This window comes from Cimex lectularius, unplaced genomic scaffold (assembly GCF_000648675.2).
Source record: "Cimex lectularius strain Harlan isolate CLEC.00 unplaced genomic scaffold, Clec_2.1 scaffold111, whole genome shotgun sequence".
In the NCBI taxonomy this organism is placed as follows: Eukaryota; Metazoa; Arthropoda; class Insecta; order Hemiptera; family Cimicidae; genus Cimex; species Cimex lectularius.
In genome coordinates, this window is record NW_019392681.1 from 472,858 (window position 1) to 496,162 (window position 23,305).

The 23,305-nt window shown below is 32.1% G+C and overlaps 3 protein-coding genes across 3 annotated transcripts; 1 reads left to right on the forward strand and 2 right to left on the reverse strand.

Moving 5' to 3' along the window:
* Positions 1–87: 87 nt before the first annotated feature.
* Positions 88–6,472, reverse strand: LOC106668626 (transmembrane protein 135-like). Its single transcript, XM_014397553.2, has 9 exons — positions 6,056–6,472; positions 1,736–1,866; positions 1,554–1,680; positions 1,341–1,495; positions 1,058–1,271; positions 835–1,002; positions 607–747; positions 348–514; positions 88–273 (listed from the first exon to the last, which is right to left on the reverse strand). The coding sequence occupies exons 1-9, from the start codon at positions 6,197–6,199 to the stop codon at positions 174–176; spliced, it is 1,347 nt and encodes a 448-aa protein (XP_014253039.1). The 5' UTR covers positions 6,200–6,472; the 3' UTR covers positions 88–173.
* Positions 6,473–8,304: 1,832 nt separating this feature from the next.
* LOC106668679 (stress-associated endoplasmic reticulum protein 2) lies at positions 8,305–13,188 on the forward strand. The gene is made up of 3 exons (XM_014397649.2): positions 8,305–8,725; positions 12,538–12,610; positions 12,684–13,188. The coding sequence occupies exons 1-3, from the start codon at positions 8,642–8,644 to the stop codon at positions 12,719–12,721; spliced, it is 195 nt and encodes a 64-aa protein (XP_014253135.1). The 5' UTR covers positions 8,305–8,641; the 3' UTR covers positions 12,722–13,188.
* A 2,693-nt stretch (positions 13,189–15,881) lies between these two features.
* LOC106668673 (MOB kinase activator-like 1) lies at positions 15,882–20,585 on the reverse strand. Its single transcript, XM_014397639.2, has 5 exons — positions 20,353–20,585; positions 20,044–20,210; positions 18,280–18,507; positions 18,054–18,217; positions 15,882–17,988 (listed from the first exon to the last, which is right to left on the reverse strand). The coding sequence occupies exons 1-5, from the start codon at positions 20,364–20,366 to the stop codon at positions 17,908–17,910; spliced, it is 654 nt and encodes a 217-aa protein (XP_014253125.1). The 5' UTR covers positions 20,367–20,585; the 3' UTR covers positions 15,882–17,907.
* Positions 20,586–23,305: the final 2,720 nt, after the last annotated feature.

Below are 23,305 nucleotides of genomic sequence, written 5' to 3' on the forward strand. Positions count from 1 at the left end.
ACAACAAATTTGTGCAATGGCCTTTCCTGTGGAAACGTCCAAGTCATGGCTCAAAATTTCTAAATTAATTTAAAGTTAAAATGCATATCTATATCACAAGTATATTGCCTATTTTGTAATGATAAAATATAATTATTCGTTTCTGGTAATTGCACATAAAAGTTTGTTTCTTATTATCTATGCTCTTTTCCCTTTCTTCCCAAGACCTCGCTCAAGTGTCTGCTCGACTCTAATCCAAAACGGTCCATACACACCCTATCCATAATTGCAATCCTGTGGGTGTTAAAAACAAAAAATCAGAAATTAAAAAATTCAAAGTGATTCTTTACCATCAGATAGGTACATACTTTCCACCTGACATCGCTTGAAGGAAGTTCCAATAAGAAGGCCTCAAGTTATGCGGTTCCAAGATGGCGACATGGAAAAGAATAGCAGTAGAAAAAGCATGGAAAAATATCGGAGCCCAGTTGAGCTTAGGAAAATGTCCTTTATCGCTACCCAAGTTGTAACAAATCTGTAGAAAAAAAATAATATTATTTTTAACTTTAACAAATTTATAACAATTAAATCAGTGTGATGTTCCTTTTTATTATTTAAATTTCATACCTGAACCATTTTCCACATAAAATAGAGAGCGATTGTGTTGTCTCTGTAAAAATAGAATGAGAGCCCTGCTAAAAAGCCAGCAGGAAGTGAATGAATGATATAATCTTGATCATAAAGTCTCCTCATGGTACACATAACTGCCTAGAAGGAAAATAAATCGTTATAAAAACTTATTCATTTTGATTTTATAAAAATGCTAGGGGCTGCTATTTGAAAGCATCAGTTCACCCTGAATATTGAAGAAAATCCTGCAAAACAAGTCGCCAGCCCCATGTTTTCGAGTTTCAGTGGAATCTTCAGGAGAAGATTAGGGTTCTTTTTTATTTTACGAAGATTCAATAAGTACTTGAACGACAACTGAATTAAATATCCAATTATAAATAGCCTGCTCCCAGCCTGTAAATAAACTAAATGAGTTACAATAAATACTGATGTATTTACAATTACTCACACTTAAGGTATAATAGGCACAACTGAATTGATGAGGGCAAGACGGGTGCGACGATTGAGACTTCAAATAAAATACGAATTTCCTCCAAGCGTTAACGAGTTTTGCTTGAACGTTCACTAAAGAACAACTTCCCTTTTCAGATTTTAAACTATACACGGGTACTTCTTCCTCCGGTTTCTTGAAAGACACCTCTTCGCAGGGGCCGACCAACATCCTGTCATTCGTCGATAAGATTCCATATTACAAAGTTTTTGTAACGAGATGTAAAAATTTTTCAAATTACTTCAGCAAAGAATAAATAGGATCTTTTGGAAGACCGATTCCTTTATAAAAATATAAAAGGGTAGCCACAGAAGCGGAAAAGATGAACACTTCACCAAAAGGAATTGGTCTGAATAGTCTCCTATCCACTGCCATTCGAAATACTGTTTCAGAAGCCTTGAAAACACACAAAATACAATATGCGAATGTAAAAAGACAAAGCACGAATACATACCACATTTGTGACGTACAGGCTGAGAAGACCCCTTCGTGAAGGCCTTTCAATTAAAATCGACACAATGCTCGAGAGGAACGACGGTATGAACGACACTGTCAGAAAATTGAAGTTGCCCATAATCCTCCTAAACCGAATCGCCTTTTAAAATAAAAATTCTGCTAACAAACATGCAAAGTTACCTGACTAAACATACTGATGCTGAAAATCCCAAGCCGTGTGATGTGAGAAAAATGCTAGATTGTATTATCCCAAGAAGAGCCTTATACAGCTCAACCTTTGTTGGTACCTTGCGTCTGAGCAATAGTGATATCTGGATAAATCATAATAATTATACATACAACATATTGTTACATACAAAACTGTTAAAATCACAGATTTGCATTTAATATAAACTTCAAACGCAATACGCAAGTCCTATATTTGCATAGATAGCATCTTCTTTGTTTGAGAAAAACAAATTAAAATTCAAATTTAATTGTTTAATTATTTACAATCCCATGGAAGGAAACAACACGTCTGGAATACAACTCAGACATCTTGAAACATTTAGATTTGTTTGAAACCTGAGAAAATCATTTTACTATCTGAAGAAAATTGTTCAAATATATATATATATATATATATTGCAAGTATTTGGAAAAATGGAACAGGAAAAATAATTTGATGCTTCAATACTAATTACTGTCAAACAGAAACTTAAATTATTTTGACCTATGACCTTTAAAAAAAAAAAAATAGGTCCAACCTTTGACAGATACTTGTCAAATCTGCCAAGAATAAGCAGATACTGTTCACGACTGGGATGATTTTTAGCTTGGATGCTACACCGCCAGTTTGGAAAGGCAATAAAAACACCAAAAAATATTAGCTATGGATGAAGAATGATGAATCCCTTGATTCATGCTAGGATGGAGAGGCAGACCAAGATGATCGTTAAGATCAAATTACTTTCAAATAGATAATCTATGGCCGGCTCAGTGGGCAGGAACTAAATGTAGATTATCTTTTCATTATATTAAATATTTTTAAAAAATTGGTCGATCTGGGACTGCTATTTGGAATCTGCCAAGTATAGGCAGATATCTTAGACTGAGATGATTTTTACCCCGTATGCTGTACCGCGAGTTTGGAAAGGCAAGAAAACTTGTATGTGCTTTTTTTATATTATCTTCATGCATGGAACTGCAATGAAAATAAAAATAATAAAATCATTAAAACATCTTTCCTTACAATTTAGGAGAAGACAAACAATCTAGAAATCTAGAAGCACATGTCTACTTGGGTGTCAAGTCAGAGCCATCAACCTTCCAAGCCAATTTTATCAAACAATTATGGAAATTATCATCAAAGTTAAAATATATGGCAAAATTGGGAACAGATTCAAACGAAAAGGAAATAAATTAAAACTATAAAATAAAAACTTGATTTGAACAAATACTCTGGCATGATGTTGAATCAGTTCCTATATGAACCATAGGAAAATGATCATTCTACAGTTTGCTGTATATTATTTATCCCAATTCTATATACATTCAAAGTACAAATTGTTAAACTACACAATGTTATTGATATCAAATCATTCAGCATCTTTTTCCAAGTTGTCATGGGTGAATAAAAAAAATCCGATAGCGATGCTATGACTCGAACCCATGACCTTTGAACGGCATGACAAATCAAGGAAATAAGCCATTTAAGCTATCTTACTGTTGAGTAAGTGAGAATACGTACACAAACAAAAGTAATGAAAACCTACGTCTTCAGGATTAAAGGATAATAGTAAACAGTAAAGTTTGCTAAAAGCAAAACTGAACAAATAACTGATGAAAATATATGCTGGATTAAATTGCCCGGTTTTATAAGAATTTTAATGCGACAGTTGCACTGAATGTAGATGGATTTTTTCATTGTTCTATTAAATTTTAAAAAAAAGGACTGGGTCCACCTGGGGCAGATACTCGCTGACTGCCAAGAATAAGCAGACATCATTTGGGATTGGGATGATTTTTTATCTTGGATACTGACCACCATTTTGGAAGCAGCAAAAATACCAAAATATATTAATGGCTAAAAATACAGGGTCAATTCACAGTTGAACTGTGGGAGGAGGTGATGAAAATGTAATTTCGTCCTCACCAATCAGTTTGTATGGCCAGCTAAGTGAGCAAGAAATGAATGTCATGATGCTGTACTGCCAATTTCGAAAAGTAAAAAAAAAAAAAAAAAAAACCTGTAATTTCTTACCGGTCTTTACCGATCAAAATAAAACAGTCGGCCGTAAGGAGGTTTTCGGCTCAGTAAAGAGGAAATAATGTAGATGATCTTTGATGATCATCCTATTATTTTTTTTTAATTTAATTTTTTTTTCCAATAGGTCAACCTCACACAGAGATATCTGCTGAATCTGTCAAGAATATGCAGACATCATTCTAGATCGGGATGATTTTTAACCAGGATGCTGTACCATTTTAGCCATTTTTGAAAAGCTATAAAAACAATATTACTTAATGGATAAAAAATACAGCCTCGATCCACAGTTGATCTGTTGGAGGGGGTGATGAAAATATAATTTGAACTTTACCGATCAAAATCTATGGCTGGCTCAGTTGGCAGGAAATAATGCAAATGATCTTTGATGATCATCCTATTATTTTTTTATTTTTTTTTATTTTTTCCAATAGGTCAACCTCAGACAGATATGTGCTGCATCTGTCAAGAATACGTAGACATCGTTCTAGATTGGGATGATTTTTGGCCTGGATGCCGTACCATTTTTGCCATATTTGAAAAGCAATAAAAACAGAATAAAATTACTTAATGGTTAAAATTACAGGGTCGATACATATTTAAATCTGGGGGGGGGGGGTGATGAAAATGTAATTTGATAGAAATGGTGAATGATGGAGTGAGTGCGGTGTTCAATCCTTTTTTAAAAAAGGAATGTAATTTGATTCTTACCGATCATCTCGGTCTGCCTATCGTCATTTGGATGGACTGTCAGACCGAGATAATCTGTAAAGATTAAATTATTTTCATAGGCAGGGCCTGAGTTTTATTTTATCTTTTTCATCGTCCTATTAAATCTTTTTAAAAAAATGGGTCAACCTTGGACAGATACTTGCTGAATCTGCCAAGCAGACACCATTGACTGGGATGATTTTTAATCATGATGCTGTACTGCCAATTCGGAAAAGTAATAAAACACCAAAAAAATATGATAACAGCTAAAAATACGCTGTCAATCCATAGTTGATCTGAGGAGATGAGGGATAAACCACTAATTTGATCTTTACCGATCAAAATCTATGACTGGCCCAGTAGGCATGAAACCGATATTTACTGAATCTGCCAAGAATATGCAGACATCGTACTAGATTGGGGTGATTGTTGGCTTGGATGCTGTGCCATTTTTGCCATATTTGAAGAGCAATAAAAACAAAACAAAACAAAATTACTTAATGGCTAAAATTACAGGGTCGATACATAGTTAATCTGGGAGGGGGGGTGAAAATGTAATTTGATTCTTGCCTATTATCTCAGTCTATCCTCGCTTGGATGGATTGGCAGACCGAGATAATTAGTAAGGATCGAATTATTTTCTTGGGCAGGGACTTTTTCATCGCCCTATTAAATCTTATAAAAAAATAGGTCAACCTCGGACTGATACTTGCTGAATCTGCCAAGAATGAACAGACACCATTCTATACCAGAATGATTTTTGACGCTATACCACAGTTTAAGACATTAAAAACGCCAAAAAAAAATTAACTAATGAGTAAAAATACAGAATTAATCCAGTTGATCTGGCTAGGTTTTGTAATAAGATATAATAAATATATAAAGATAAATATAAATATATAATAAATATATAATAAAAAATTTTCAAACATTAACCAACAAATAAGAAAATATTATTAGGAAGGGCAATGTTTAAAAAAAATGTACAATACTTATTGTCGATTGTTCTGCCCCCAAGAGGTCGAAGACAAATTACAACAAAGGGAAGAGAACAATTGATATGTTAATTAAAGATTTAAAATTCAAATTTAAACTCTGAATAAAAGTTTAAAACCCTGGAGGAAAAAAATCCAATACACCCACTTAACTCTTCACTGTGATAATCCATACTTGAAAATGATGTATTAATGTCAAAATGAGAAATTTCCTGAAAATAATTAATTTTTCAAAATTGGACTTCACGCCAATTATGAGATTCAGGGCAAGTTTCAAGAGACATGAAACGACAATGCTTTCTGTAAAAAATCTAATTTTCTTATTTTATTTTAGGGTGTCTCCGGCAATAAATTTTTACACTGAGGTGCATTTATTATGAATTTAATTAAGGTTGTTTCATTAATTTATTAAATTAATAAATGTTATTTTTGCCATTTATTTTATACTGAATTCTGAAAAATCTTTCAGCAATTTTTTTTAAAGAATTTTTTTAAAAAATATATATGTAGATCAATTTCTCTTTTTCTAAACTTTCTCAACTTTCTTACCAAATAGGCCGTCACGTATATTCTTAGGGATTCTTTAACGCAGGGTCTGACGAGTGTCAGGGCGGATTGGTAGCACGACTCGTTCCACGGATGAACGTACTCGACGCAGGTGGTGTCTATCGTTTGAAATTTGCTCAACACCATCCTGGATCTTTTTTCTATTTCCGCTTTGTTTTGACAACTGGCTAAAATTCGTTCATCTCTTATCGTCAAAAGCTGGATTATCCGACCGGGGACGTTTAAAAGTGGTAATCCATCGGGAAGGAGCGAGCGCGGATGCGCCTGTCTTCGTATTCCAGGGGCGATCTCACAAAATTTCCGACGGATTCCGAAGGAACGGTCGAAGACGAGACAAGTGGTCTCAAACTTTCGAGATAACTGACGTCCGACAATACGGAGTACGGAATGACAGCCCCGTGACCCCTTCCCAAGTTACCGTTTGAACACTCCCACCATTTACTTACATTTCCCGCGAAGTTTTAAAAATTATTAAATTAATTTACCTCTTAAAAGTTTTCTTAAAATTTTATAATTTAAACGACTGAGCTTTCTTTCAAAAAAAAATTGGGAATGAAAAATTCTTTAAATTTCGTCATACTGTTCACATCATTTTTTTTAAATATGCTTGAGTTAAAAACCCTACTAACTACATTTAAAACATTATACATTCTTTCCTTATTACTTTTTTGTAAACATGTACACATTTATTTATATTAACACTATGATTGTAAAATCAAACTGCAGAAAAACAAGTTCAGTCAGAAATACCATAGACCAAGAAGTCCAAATAGGTGCTGTATTTTTATAGGTGCCCAGACACAAAGATACAGAGGAACTTAGCTGATCAGGCTGCTCAAAAGCAGAATAAACAAAATGGAAAGAAAGATGGACAAAAATAGTAATACATGTGTTGTATTTAGTGATTCTCAACATGACACATCTACACAAAAAACAAAAACTTTGAGCCCGGAAGATGATCTCAATAAAGATCGAAATTGTATGCATGATAAAGTAAATGTTTTTCTAAACCTACATCACACCAGATCGCATCTCACAACCTCCAAATAATCAATAATTAATTCAATTTAAAAAAAGATTTGCACATGACCTAATAAGACTGTGAATGAAGTCTCATTACAAACCCATTCAGTACCTTGCATGAATAAAATGAGACACCTTACATAGGTATGTAGAAATAAATAAATTTACCAGGTGCAAAACAATCAAAGAAGTTCATCAACATCAACCAAGAAAACAAAAATCTCTCTCTCTCTCTCTCTCTCTCTCTCTTAGAGACCTTTTCACAGGTAATGCACTAATTCAAGAAATCTTAATGGCTATATAAAAAACTTCTGAAGTAATGGAGGTAAATTTTTTATGGATACCAGGACACATAATACTCAGGAATGAGTGGTTGATCGTGCTGCTAAAATGAGTGCTAAAGAAGGATTTCCAATAGAAATAGTTCCCTATGAAGATATTATTAATCGTTTAAAAGAAACTATAAGATATAGCTGGCAAGCAATCTGGTACAACACGAAAGATAACAAATTGAGAGAAATCAAAGCTAGTAGACAATAAAAAACAGTAATCCGAAAAAACAAAAAGTAAAAATAACAGTACTTGCTAGGTTGCGAATTGGCCATTGTAGGATTAAACGTGGGCACCTGATGGCAAGGGAACCGCCATCTCAAAGAATCTTGTTTTCTGTAGAAAATATGTGAAATTCTGCGTCGAGAGACTACAGATAGACTTAAGGAGTTCTCACACGAGACTGGATTGATGAACTTAATTTAATTTTTGTATCAATAATTTTGTGTGTGTCTAAATATAATTTAATTTAGGCAGATTTAACCCTAGTGGTTGTTTGCCTATTAAAAAAAAAATTCACGACAGTTTTTTAGAACCAAATGTTAAGGGATTACTGTACATATAAGTTTGGATTAATTTATGATTTTTCTTTGCTAATTTTGTTTTAAATTCTATTTTCAAATAATTATTCTTTTTATGTAAGGTCTTGGGCGAGATGAAAAAGTTAGTGTCACGAGCGGTGTTCGAACTTTTTCTAACTTTTTCATCTCAACCAAAATCTTAGATAAAAATAATAATTAATTGAAGTAATTAATATGGTCAATTAGACCAGTAAACATAAATGGGCTATTTTCAAATTTGAACTAAACTGGCGCTCTACTCATGTAGCAAGTTATAACCATCTTCCAGTATTTGTATAGATGAAAAATTTCATCCAATATTTAGTATGGAATGAAATTCTTTGTAAGCAAATGTATCGGAGCGAATGTAGAGAATAAAAATTAAACAAATTAAAGGTCATTTTAAACGGGGGGTAAAAATTTGGAAAAATAACAGTCGACGGATTGTCCCCTAGCGCTGTAAATAAGTTATAACCGCATTTCGGCATCCCTTTCACCTAAAACGTCAACAGAAACTCGCTGGCAAGTTTCGAGGCGGACACCTCACAGGCCGGAGTCTTGTTTTAGTCTCATTCTCAAAGGGAACACCGTTGGCCCCAGAGTCGGACGCCTACCCAACAGAACCCTGAGAACCCGATCGCCCTTTTCTTAGACGATGGCACCGAAACAAAGGATGCGCTACGCCAACGAAAAGGCGAGCAAGAATGTCACACTGAGAGGAAACGTGCCCAAATCGACGGTATGAATTTTAAAATTGTTTACATTTTAAATTTATGCCCCTCTCACCTGGATATTGGATTTTTTCACTTTCATTTTGACTTTATTTTACGTTTTAAATCGGCATACCTGTATTTTATTGTTTGTTTTATTAAAAAATATTTCAACAACAGATTCATTCCACTTCATAATATTTAAAAAACTATTAATTTATATTAAATATTTAAAAAATAAATAAATACTAATCATATTTTTAAAATAATAAAAAGAAACATTGGTTTATTCATTAACCAACCGTATTTGACTTCTGACAACCATTCATTTTCTTGGAAAGTCGTACCATATGTTATGTTCATGTTCGTTCAACATACTCCGTTTGATCCCCTTTCAATTTTTCGTTTATTTTAACCATTAAAAAAATCATAATTCAATTTTTTTTTATTTCTTCCCTTTGGGTATTTTAACGTCGATCTCGACTGATTTATGTCAGTAATTGACGCGCAGTTGGTCGAGTACCGTTACGTTGATCTGGGACACGCTGGGAAACGTGGATCCTGTACGAGATCTGTAGTGGGGCCGTGATTTTTTTTATATTTTTTTTTACCTCTATTAAATCAACGTAGATAATTTCTCCTGTAACACGTTGCCTAATCGACTTTTTTTATTGATTCATTTCCGAGATTATTCAACACATTTTCTCCAGCGGAAGCGTTTTATTGAAAAAGAAAGCAAAGCTGGATAACTAAATTAAAAATTATCCAACTTCCTTGTGTATTTTTTTTTTTCTCTCTTGGATAACAAATAATTTGCTGTTACATCCTTATCAATTATTACTACAAACTATTACAGTTTGTGAAAAAATTAATTAATCCTTTTAAAGTTTGCAATTATACTTTTACTTACGAAAACATTAATTTTTCCACATTTGTAGTTATGACACGAGAAAAAAAAAGTATAATGTATAAACATACTTTATAAGTACTGTCACAAGATCCATAACTCAAAAGTTTTTTCCCTCTCCAATTCAATATTTAAATACTCAGAACTAAACAGTCCAATACTTTTTCATTTTGGACATTTAATCATTACATTTATTTAAAAAAAATAATAACATAAAAAGTTCAAACTTATTTTATCACGTTTTTGGATATGGACTCTTTCAGTTTTAAGGTTATGGAGGGATGCATTTTAAGTCCTATCCTTTTCTCCCTATTCATTAATGACCTTATAATTTTTTTACAGACTTAAATCTTTAAATGGGCTGAATAATCTTGCTTCAATTTTGTAATTTACTTTCATGTTCTTAATACAATTTTTTCTCTTGCTCTGTTTGACCTCGAGCAGACGGAATTTTCCATGTTGTATGGTTCTTGTAGAAGCAAATAAAGTACCAATTTTTTTCACTTGAATAAGAGATATTTGCTTACCACATTACAATTACAATTAATTAAGGTTTTTAGTTGAGATGAAAAAAAAGTCAGTGGCACGAGCGGGATTCGAACCCACGATCTTCGGCTAGATACAAAAAATGGCAAAAAGGAGGGAAAACTCAAAAGGTGGGGTTGAGATGGGAAGTTGGTGTCCGAGTGGATTGGGGTCACGATAGCTCAAGTGGTAGAGCAGCAGCGTATTTAGCCTAAGGTCGTGGGTTCGAATCCCGCTCGTGCCATTGACTTTTTTATCTCAGCTGAAAACCTTAATTGTAATATATTAATTGGTCAAGTGGACCACGAAATTAGTGAATTTAATGTATGTAGAATGTTTTAACATACTTTAAAATACTGTCATAACTCGACAGTTTTTTCCCTATTGAATTTATTTTTCAACATTAATTTGTCCACATTTGTAGTTATGACGCGAGAAAAAAAAAATATGTAGAATGTATAAACTTACTTTATTAGTATACTGTCATAAGATCCATAACTCGTTTTTTCCCTCTCCAATTCAATCTTTACATACTCAGAACTAAACAGTCCAATACTTTTTTCATACAACGACAATCATTTTAAAAAAAATAATAACATAGAAAATTCAAACTTATTTTATACTACTACCCTGTTTTTTGTCAGTTTCAAGGTTATGGAGGGATGCATTTTAAGTCCTATCCTTTTCTCCCTATTCATTAATGACCTTATAATTTTTTTTACAGACTAAAATCTTTAAACAAGCTGAATAATCTTGCTTCGATTTTGTGATTTACTTTCACGTTCTTAATTGTTGTTTGTAATTCAATTTTTTCTCTTGCTTTGTTGATATTTGACCTCGAGCAGACGGAATTTTCCATGTTGTATGGTGCTTGTAGAGGCAAATAAATTTTTTGCCAATTTATGCAATTTTTCACTTGAATAAGAGATTATTTGCTGTTAGATCCTTACCAATTATTATACTTATAAAAAAACAACTCTATAAAATAAACAGTTGAAGTATGTCGTTACTATAAGAAAATATTTAAAAAGAGTCAGTGATCCCCCTCACTTTGTACACTCAAAGATAAACAAATTCAAATTATTTTTAACATTAATTGTCTTCATATGTAGTTGTGACATTAAAAAAAAAACTGTACTTTATTAACTTTACTAAAAATTAGCATACTTTAAAGTACTGTCATAACTCAAGTTTTTTCCCCTATTGAATTTAATTTTTTCATAGAGATAAACAGTCCAATACTTTTTCATACAAGGACAACCTGTTGGAATATTGACTGTTAAATTGATTTAAAAAAAATGAACATAAAAAGTTTAATCATATTTTATAAAAGTGTATTGTACCATATTCAAATTTTTTCCCTGTAAATTGTAAGGTTGGGCAAGGATAAGTTTTAAGGCTTATCCTTTTCTCCCTATTCATTGATGACCCCTCTCTACAAGTATGTGTTTGTTAATGAACCTAAATATTAAACTGGGTGAAAAGCTTACTTTATTTTTATCATTACTTTCATATTCTATGTTCTTTTATTAAATTTTCTTCTTTACTATTGAATTGTCATCTGGGAGACCAAATTGTCCATGCAGAGTGCTCCTTATATTGTAAATTTATCGTTTTATCTGAATTGATAAATAAGACCCAATTTTTTTTCTAATTCTTGAATAACCAATAGTTGGCTGTTACATCCTTATCAATGATTACTCACTCGAAGACAACTCTATAAAGTAAACTATTAAAATACGTGAAAAGAAAATGAATTAATTTTGCATGTATACCTTGAGTTTGCAAGTGTATGAGTTACCCCATTAACTTATAATCTTTGTACATTCAAAGATACATAATTAAATAATTTTCATTATAAATAATAATAAATATTTAGATGTGGAATGTTTTTAACATACTTTATAAGTATACCGTCGTAAGTTCATAACTCTAGTGTTTTTTTCCATATTGAATTTAATCTTTGTACACTCAAAGATAATCAATCCAATAATTTTTAACACAAGGACAACTGTTTAAATTTAAAACATTAATCGTTTCATTTATTTAGAAAATATATTTTTTAACATAGAAAGTTTAAACCTTTTATAAATGTACTTATTCACAGTTTTTCTGTTTCATTTATTTTTATGCTATTACATTTAAATCTTTATATATTCATTTTGTCACAAATTGTGCCAAATTTTGTACTTTTTTGATATTCAAGGGGGTCTGAAGCTCCAAAATAAAATTTACTTTCTTCTTCTTAATGCATTGTCCTTATTTTTTCCCTCTCAATCAGGCTTTGTTAATTTGAACTTATTAGTTTCTTCTATTCTTATGTTTATTTATGTTATATTTATTAACGTTTTATTATATTTTTTAGTTATTTATCATTATGTTTATTAATTGTGTAATTTTTTGTTACAGAAAGCGGCAGATGAAAAATATCCCGTTGGACCTTGGCTTCTTGCGTTGTTTGTCTTTGTTGTTTGTGGATCCGGTAAGCAGTCTGAACATTTACGTGAATCGTTATAATAAAATATATACGTTTTAACACACCGATTTTGTTTCAGCCGTTTTTCAAATCATCCAAAGCATTCGAATGGCATAACATGGCAGACTCTGGAATTCAAAATTGACTGAGCCCAGTTTGCAACACTTTTATGTTTAGCACCTTACATAATTCCATGTGATAATTTATTACCCTCCCCCCCTGCCGTTGAAACTTGACAAAAAAAAGAAGAAAATAAAAATTTAATAGTATTTTTGATTTTCATTCTAATAAGAAGGATTCAATTAAATCACTTTTTCAATTCTGGGTCTGTTTGCAATTTGTACATTTTTATTATGATTTTTTTTTTTTTGTTATGTAAAATGTTACATATTGGTGAATCATAATATCCTATTGCTATCGTCTTTGGCAGATTTGGTTTACAATCATTGTTATATACAAATTGATTATGTTGGTTTGATTTTGTAAATACTGTATGGTAGGCTTTAACGTTATATAAACTAGCATTCCATTGTGCATTAAAGTTGTATATGACACTCTGAAATAAAGTTATTTGTATTATAATACATTTGACTTTTATTTTCTAAATTTACCAACAGGTCATGCCCGACTAAATGAAAGTGTTTCAATGCTGTAAATAAATACAACAGATTTTATACTGATTTAAGATCATAACATACCCCAGGCAACAAATTCCATTTTTCCTTCTTACCCTATGCAATTACATACAAAAGTGTGATTTTTACACTTATGGCTATAGTAAATTTGAAATGAAGAATAAATAGGAGTAAATTTTTTTAAATAATATATGTCAATTATAAAAGGGTGTTTAACCCATGATAAACAGATTAACAAATTGTTTAATCTTGGAGGAAAAGATAAATTCATTAAAATAAATAAAAATCTGTCTATGTCACAAGAATTAGTATAGAATCAGAAAATAGTCTAAACAATAATATCACTGGAAGTTTTACAGGGTGCAAAGTTAAGCCCACTACTTTTCTCACTTTTTGGCAGATATATTAAACTTGTGCGTAACCATGATGCAGAAGGAATTTGTGTTGACAATCCATTTTGTTGCATAAACTATAGCTATATTAAAAAGAACTGGAATAAGTCAAGAACAAAACAAATACTGAGACCGAAAACCAGTCATGAATCAAGAAAAAACCCAATGGGAGAAAGGAATTCTTTCTTATTAAAAATCCTAAGTATTAATAAATGTTAAATAAAATTGTGTCTAGAGATAGAGAGGACAGAACATATCCTATGCAACTGCCCCCAGTAACTAGGAAAAAATTATACATATCTATATAAAGTTAGAGAAGAATTCTCCACTTCATAAAAAAAATGAAAACCTTCCAGAAAACCCACCAGATCAGCACAAAACGACATTCAGACAAGAAGTCTGCAAGGTGATGGGCTTGTAATTTTATCGCCCCTTATCATATTGGTCGTCTAATTCCAACTCGTATTTGTCAAGCTAGTAGTTTTTAAGCTTGGTTCCTGGTGTAGCCCGTGGCTCTTTCAATAGAGAATAATAAGAAAAATATTGTAAAGTTGTTTGACCCATGGTTCTACCACCTAACGGGAAGTTGGACCGGAATTATGTAAAGGTCTTCCTATTCGGGTTTGAAAGTTGTGAGTATTTCTCATGGTGGTCAAACCTGTGTGTACTAGATTAAATTCATTTGGTGTTTGCAACCCTTTGCTTATGTTTTTCTAAGAATGTATTGCTTGTGCATTTTGGTTTAAAAAAATTAAAAGAAATTGGAAGAGAACGCTGTCACTCGCATATCAAGAGCACTGTCAATAAGTGGCCCTCAGAGAATCTGACTTGTCACCCTCACTAGATTAAGAATAGGTCATGCGAGGTTGACAAATGGACACTTACTTTTGGGCCAAAGCTCGCGTATGTGTCCAGCATGTAGAGAAACAATTATTTGAATGAGATACAGATGGGTGTGGCGTAGATTTTAGAAAAACATTTTCTTTATTGTGCCAACGTTTTGATCTATATTGAGATCATCTTCAGGGCCTGGGATTTATAAACATTGTTTAAATTATACAAATACATGTAGGATGTGAAAAAAAAGTGAATTTATACAATGCTAGAAATTTTAGACTCAAAGTATTTGTACTCATTCAAAGTGTTTTTTTTTCTGTGTAGATGTGTTATTATTGGGTGTTGTGTTGAGAGTGCCAGTGAGATATTGATGTTTTATGTATATATACGTTGGATTTTGAAGGGGTGGGGAAGAAAGTTGGAACAGAAAACACCACACACAAGTAGAGAAAGTTTTCTCAATGTGTCCCAATTAATTAAAGGGCTATTCCTTGGCTCCAAATATACATTGTGTAAGACTGTCACCCGATATGACAATTATGTTGGGCAGCAAGTATCTGAGAAACTGGTTCCAATTTTTTGAGGAAACAGGTTATTTTACTGTACATAATACTTTATAGATATCTAATCTTGTTTCTTTGTGTATGTTGAGAGTGAATGTATTTATTAGCATGAATGTAATAGGGCTAATGGCGGAATATGAGTACCTCATCGACTGCCAACACTGGGTGGGTGATTCTCAAGGTTGGATGGTAATTTATTGTAAATTATACTATTTTGGAATTTCTGGTGGTCTGCAAGAAGTGATATGTTCAGCTTTGTGTATGTGTATGTGCACATGTATACAGAGTTGAGCTTTTTTAAATCAGTAATGAGTTTAATTTGTTGTCTTTTTTTAATAAAGTATAAAAATACCTCAAAAGAGAGGCTGTAGAGTCCCATTAACCAAATGTCTAAGTAATTTTTTTGTTTTGCCCACTATAAACTCCATTGCTACTTTTTCACTACACTTTCATTCAAAAATTAAGAGGCGTTTGGTTGCTTGGTCTGAGCATAGGCAAACCAAAATGACCTGAAACTACTTAACTACATTATCACCCTTGTTCTGCTTTTTCAAAATTTCCAGCCTATTCTTTAATATACACTTGTGTATCGCATAAGTGTCTACCAGACCTGCTTTACTGCTTGCTTCTGCAGTATTCAGTCAATCCGAACCGGGCTTGGTCTCAATCAGTTCAGATTAGCAGGACTCTACTGTCCTGATGTGATCCTGATCAATTTTACCAAGCCTTCTATTATAAGCATTACGCAATAAAAATTAATTGTATCAATAACAATACCTATTTTGAAACGGATGCTGATCATAAGTTCAAAATAATGTAAAGTTTAAGAAAGGATTTAAATACACCCATATAATGTACATTTTTTTATTCAACATGTAAAACCTAATTTATATACAAACATATTGTGGAAAATTTATTTTACATGTGAGACACATAGAAAACCTGAACAGTTGTGATAACCATTAAAAAAAATAAAAGCACAGGAAAAAAATATATGAAAGCATAAAAATAAATATAATAAAATGAACTAAAAATGACAAATAAAATAGTAAAGGGTCTACTTTTCATACATCAGATCACCCAAACCCTGAAAATAGAAAATTTTCAAAACGTAACATAATATTTTATGTACAAACTTTCGTTTTGAAATGTTAAAGTTTGAGATCTTAAAAAGTTAAACAAAAAAAACACCTTTTATAATTTGTCTGGAGGTTTTACAATAATAATTAGTTCATAGAAGGAAAGTTGCATTTTAATGCAACCATTCAACAAAAATTGACTATAAATATTAAACGATATCACATTAATTAAATAAATAAAACACAAATATAAACAGATTTTTTTGTTATGTGACGGCTGTTTTAATATTGATCAGTAACAAAGAGAATAATGTGACTTAACAATAAAAGTGCGACTGATGAACTTATCAAGGAGTTAAGAGACTTGATTATTGCAAAGATCAGTGCGCTCAGTTAAAAAATGAATAAGTACTTGAATGAGTGATCTACACGAGAAAGCTAAACACCGAAAGAAAAAATTAATCTGATCAATAAAATTTTTCACATTTCCACTCGATTTTACAAGTAGGCTAATAAATAAAATTATTAAATAGTTAAACAATTGAGAAAATCTATTGAACAAAACAAACATGTTAGTGTCTATCAACAATAAATTCAAAAGAACTTTGGAAGCACTTTTTTTTTTTTTAATTTGTGCTTTCATTTCAAACAAAGATAACAGTACAATTAGTCATATCTTTAACATTAAACATAATTCATAAGTTGCTCCCATTGAATCCCCCCTCATAAATTTAAGTTTTACTGTTCAAAACTACATCTCTGTTTATTTAAAATGACCAGGGAAAAAACTGAGTCACCCTTGCGCTTAAAAAAAAACTTAAGAAATCAGCATTGAGAAGCTAAAATTTTAAACAATCACAGCTTTTTTTTTCATAGCATAATGAGAAAATTGTGATAAATTAGAACAGAAAATATCGAAATTGAAAGACTTGATTCAAATAGTCAGCAGTTACTTTTAATTTTTTTTTTAATTTTATTGTAGTCAAATTAAAAAAATAAAAACATGTATTCATATAAAAGCAGATATGTTTTAAATAATAAACCACCTTTATTTTGAAATTGTCACATATATTAGTTCATATTTAGTTTAAAAATAATTAATAAATGATGAGTGATTCCACCCCAATTCATACTGTTGTTAAATATAAATATAAAACGCTGATCATCTTAAAGCTTTATCTCAAGGCTTGAGCCAAAAAATTCTCTCACAGCTTTGACTTTACACCATGTAATTCTCCTTTTTTTTCTTTCTCTTTTTGGTAGTCCTAACTTATATATTGAAATCACGAGGATCTTAGTGTAATAAATACTATTTTATGATTATATCACATTTTCCCCCTCTAAATTCACATGTATTATAATTTTATATAATAATAATAATTTTAAAAAGAAGCTATTTAAAAATATTTCATTGATATTTTTGTAAACACAATCAAGAAGAATGACAAAAACCACAGGCATCATGGCATATTAATTCTGAATTCAATTTCATATTAAAATTATAAACAATTTTAACAATTAACTTTTATTATTATATATATTTTTTTAATGTTTAGTTAAAAAGGTTTATGTTAGCTCATGGAAAATGAACTTTTGAAATAAAATCTGCTGCTATGGATCGGACTGACATTTTTTTTTTTTTACGATGCCTTAGCTAGAATAATTCGTTGCGCTGATATTTTGTCTGTTACTGTTTAAAACCAAAATAATTCATCTTTTATATCTGCATGAGTTTTAACATCAAAGAGGAACATTTCCATAATTTACCAAATTGGTATTTTGGATGGTTGTTACATTTCATCGGCCATCTTTGGCGGTCAGCTTTTCTATCAGTTCTTGCAAAGGTGCAAGCTCCCTTCTATCTATTAGGCTAAATTCCTGTTAAATAAATAAAATTCAGATAAGATGTTATCAAATTAAATTAATTTTATTTAATTACATACTTGAACAAAAAATATGAAGTGTTTAAACGATGTGTTTAAATGTGCCTCTTCCCCGAGCGACACAACTTCGGTGAAATGTTGGTGATAAATGTGCGCATAAACTCTGAACAGTCTTTTCAATATCGTTTTAGCTATAGACTGGAAATTCTTTGGAAATGGAACACCTGAATAAAAAAAATTTATGTTAGCAAATTTCAATTCAAATTCGATATGAAAATAATTATACCGATTTTCGAAGGAAATAAAGTCTCGTCGTCTAACTGGTCCTGAACCCAGGTCATTAAATAGTCAATGTACTTTGGAGCGGAACATTTTATAGGTTTCTTGACCGTGTGACCGTCAGCCCAGTGATACTCATATTTGGGCCCGGCTGACATAATAGGACAACTTTCCTCAGTGCAGAACTCGGTTATTGTGCCATACAGCATGTTTATCTGGTTGAAGAAGTCAACAGCTGCAAAAAAAAAAAATATATATATATATTTGTATAATACATATTATACAATAACTAATTCTAAGTGTTATGGTTTGAGTAAGGAGTGTAATTTTTCTAAAAAACAGTGTTTTGTGTAATGCAAAATTCAAAAATGTTTGCGTTACTGTTTTGTGTAGTGACTACAAACTCAGTCACAGAGTACTGTTGCCCTATCTTACTTCTGATCTGTTTCCACGTATCAAAAACCTCGTTCCAATTTTTATAATTCGGAAGAGAAATGTTCCAAATATTTGGTTCAGATTGAGCAACTGCAAGACTGTAAATTTGGGCCAACAGAAATAACGCTATGTTGTTCTTTTATTAATACATATATACTAGTTAGGAATAGATTAGTTTGAAAAAATAAATAGCAGTAAATAATAACTGTTGATTTCCGTACAGTACAGTTAATACCTGAATGTGTGGATGCTTTGAGTTCAACAACTTCATGAATATTCATGCTCTCTGAAGCAGACAAGAAAAACGAAATTAGCCGAGCAAGGTGAGGACCGAATATTGTTGCTTGGCTAATAACCGAGCACCCTCCTAGTCCGGATTCGGCGAACCTTTGCTCAGCATTCGACAAGTCTGGGGACACCTTTATGTACGCATTAAATATCTAATGATCTACTTTATACTAACATTAACTATACTTGTCGCCCTGGCCTTTTTTACCCACATTCCCCTTTCATAGAGAATCTGTGTCAAAAGAGAAAACTTTTTTTAGTTCCAGCAATGTTTGCTGGAAAAACAGTGCTGGAACTAAAAGAAGTTTTCTTCAAACACAGATTCTCTATTATGGAGTTCCATAGCTTGGACTGTACTACTTTAGACAAAATATTCCCCTTTCACCCTCAAAAAAAAAAAAAAAAAAAAAAAAAAAAAAAAAAAAAAAAAAAAAAAAAAAAAAAATCCCTCTGTCAACGATGGCCGATTGGTTTGAATTCAACAATTAGAGCTACATTTGAAAATAAATTGAACAAAAAATATGTCAGCAATTACTTAGCCTTGCTTTATTCTGAACCAATATATCAAAATGAAATGATAAAACATGTCAACTCATTTAGTTTTTGCCCTTTCACTAAATTCATTGGTCAGTCTATTTTATATGCAGTTTTATCATAGAAAGGAATGAAAGTGTAATAAATCTATATTTTTGCAGACAAGATTTCCAACATTCCTTTAAACCTTGTTTTTAAAGGTACTAAAATGTACATGTGTAGTTCATGATGAACTCAGACAATCAAGATCATCAATGTTTCACAAATCGTCACAGTCAGGTAACTTATTGAGAGAGGTAGGTACATAAAATTGCTTGATAATATCAGCAAGAATCAGAACAGGATGATTAAAGGGGATCAAAATGGATTAGAAAGGCTAAACAATTTTAGCACAATTAACATCAATGACATGTTGAACGAGTGCTAATGTAAAATGTTAAATCAGCAAAGATTTACATCTCATAGTTTCAACGTTTGGACAATAAAAAGCGACTGGTTTATCAATATCACTCACTATTGACAGCGACCCATTCGTTGAGATCTTCTCCTTCGGGAAGTAGGACGGCAAGCCTGAGGTTTCCTGAGCCAAGAGTGGCAGCAGCATGTTTCATTAAGTCATACTGATGAGTCCCTTCTGGAATGTTCTTTTTTGGCTTGAAAGTTTTTGATGAACGGCTTCCACTGTTGAAATCAAAAGAAATTAAATTAACACTCCGGGTATTGGTACAATTTTAAATTTCCACATTGAAATCTCCACGTGGTTGACTAAATAAGTCGAAAATTGGTGAAAGAAGTTCGGTAACAGGACAGAATTTGTACTTACAAAAGGAAGCTCATTTTGTAGATGTGTTTATGACTCGAGCCGAATCCAGCTCCAGCTTTTCCTTTTATTATAATTCACAAATTGGTCGCAACCAACTGAAGTTAGCCGGAGGAGAGGGTAAAACCGGTAGATCCGCCCTTAAATTACATCTTTGTCTTTCGATAAATGAAAAGGGCAAAAAGGAGATTTGTCAGCGGTCATTGTTTCACCTAGAACAGCTGGAATGCATTTGGATTTTTGGAGTGCTGTAAAAGCGCCATCTACTTTTCAGCAGCGCTGTAGACGATTTCGTTCAACATCACAAAAATTTGAAAGGCAACGCAATGGAAAATCCGTTTTGAGAATAGTTACAATTAATCAATGGTAACACAGTTATATTATGCTATTATTTTATAACAAAATAGTTTAAAATAAGTTGACTTCTCTAAAGCCTTTGACACTGTAAACATATTCTTCTCTTTAGATTTACATGTTATGATGTAGATGGAACTCTGTTAGCATGGTACTCTTCTTATAATAACAGGTATTAAATTGTTACAATTAAGCAGTAACAATTTTTAAAATTTCATGCTTCTCCAAGTGTGCCTCATCTGTTCTTCTATTGTTTTGTTTCTTGTTCAATCAGGAAAAACTGTGAATCGTGTACTGCGAACAGTACATTGCAAACTAAATACACATCTCAAAATTGGCATAACCCAACTTGTACAGATTCTGAAAAGAAGCAGAGGAAACACCAACAAACTGTGGTGCTGTACTTGAAGTGTTTTGGGACATAAAACTTGACCGTAGAAAAAACGGGGCATATTAAACATGTTCCTTGATGAACTCGGACTCACCAGTGTGCTTTAACATACAACAGCTTAAAGGACGCAGTATAGACCACACCCTGACTAATACATCTTTCTATTTAAATAATATGTATGAACTTGTTATAATTGAGCAGTGTCAATTTTTCAAATTTCATGCTTCTTCAGGTCTATCTCATTTTTTTTATTTAGAAATCATGAGATGCGGTCTGGTTTCAGAAAAACATTTTCTTTATCGTGCCAACGTTTTAATCTTTATTGAGATCATCTTCAGGGCCTGGGATTTACAAACATTGTTTACATATAACAATTACATTTTGGATCTCGACACAACACGCAAGAATGGCACAATTACACAGAAGACAAACACTTTGAGTGGGTAGAAATATTTGGATTGAATATATATAAAATATATATATATATATATTTTGCATGGTATAAATTCACTTTTCCACATCCAAAATGTAATTGTTATATGTTAACAATGTTTGTAAATCCCAGGCCCTGAAGATGATCTCAATAAAGATCGAAACATTGGCACGATAAAGAAAATGTTTTTCTGAAACCTACATCACACTAGACCGCATCTCACGATTTCTAAATAAATATCGATTAACGGTCACTAATCATCACACATTTCTATCTCATTTGTTCTTCTTTCTTTTTTTTTCCTCTGTTATTAACAACATTTGCTTTTTCTATTCCAAACTTTTTACCACTATGCAGATGGCTATGGTTTCAGATATAGTACTGCAAAATTTCAATATGATCAAGCACATGCGTATGTTTGTGATGTAGAAGAGAAGGCATTTAATTGATCTGCACAGGGGCTAATTTATAAATTCATATCCTACAAACACCCTACATATCCTGCATTTCATCTGTTAATAGCTCTTTTTTAAGTAGTATACTTTGACTTGTTATACTCAATAATTTCTTTTGTATTAAGTATATAATAAAACATGAATACTTTTGGATGTTGTACATGGCAGACAGCTAGTTCTACATTTTTTCCAACGTCAATATTGAAAGGGTTGTATAGGAAGAGAATTAGGAGGCTGATAGGTATTCTGACGGGCCACTGCGCACTGAGAAGACACCGTAATGAGTATTCTACCAGATCCCTTTTGCCGTTTTTGCAAAATAAAAGAAGAAACGGCAAGGCACTACCTCGCAGAGTGTGATAGGTATGCTAGGTCTAGATTTGAAATCTTTGAAGGGGAGGACATCACCAAATCACTCCCTGAGATTAAATGGTCCAAAATCTTGGGGTTTGTGAACAGGTCTAAGAAATTTATGCAGGGCACATGAGCTGACCAAGCCCCGCACCTTTTAGGGATTTAACCCCTCGGGTCTTGGTCACCCACCCTGCATAATATATATGGTCAATTGAAGATTTTTTGTATAAAATGTGAAGAATAAGTTACGTGGGTGCAGGATAAGTTCCTCAGAAATTCTAGCACACCAATCTTTCAACAAGGAAAACATGTGGGATAGATTAGATGTCATTGATTAAAATATTAACAAGAAGCGGTCCTAACTGAAATCCTTGCAGAACTCCCAAGTAACCAAAATTTAGTTTGATTTATAGGATTTCACGTTAACCATTTGAAATCTACCAAGCAAGATTGGCTTAACCATCAGTGTTCCATGTTAGAGGCCCCTTTCTATTGAATATTTTGAACTATTTACCTAATAATTTGTTTCATATTAATTATAAAATGAGAATGAATACTTTTGATTGTTGGAAAAAAGTAATTACATATTTTATTACATCAATATAGTAATTGAACATTGTATCATATTAGAAGGGAGCTATCATTGCAAGACTATGACTAATTTGTAGGTCATCTGCGAACAGAATGAAAGGAATTTTAGTGAACAAAAATATTAAAAATAAGTGGTCCTAAATGGGATCCTTTCAGAACTCCTTAAGTGACCAAAATTTATTTATTATAGGATTTTACTTTAACCCTTGAGATCTACCAGTAAAATAACTGAGGAACCATTTTGGTAGTTTTTAATCATTTTTTAAGATGATTGGTGGTGGGGGGGGGGTGATGTAGATGATAATCCTTTCCTCTACTGTGGTCTAAGTAGATCCATTGTAGAACCTCATTAAATTATAGCCATGCTTTTAAAGTCTT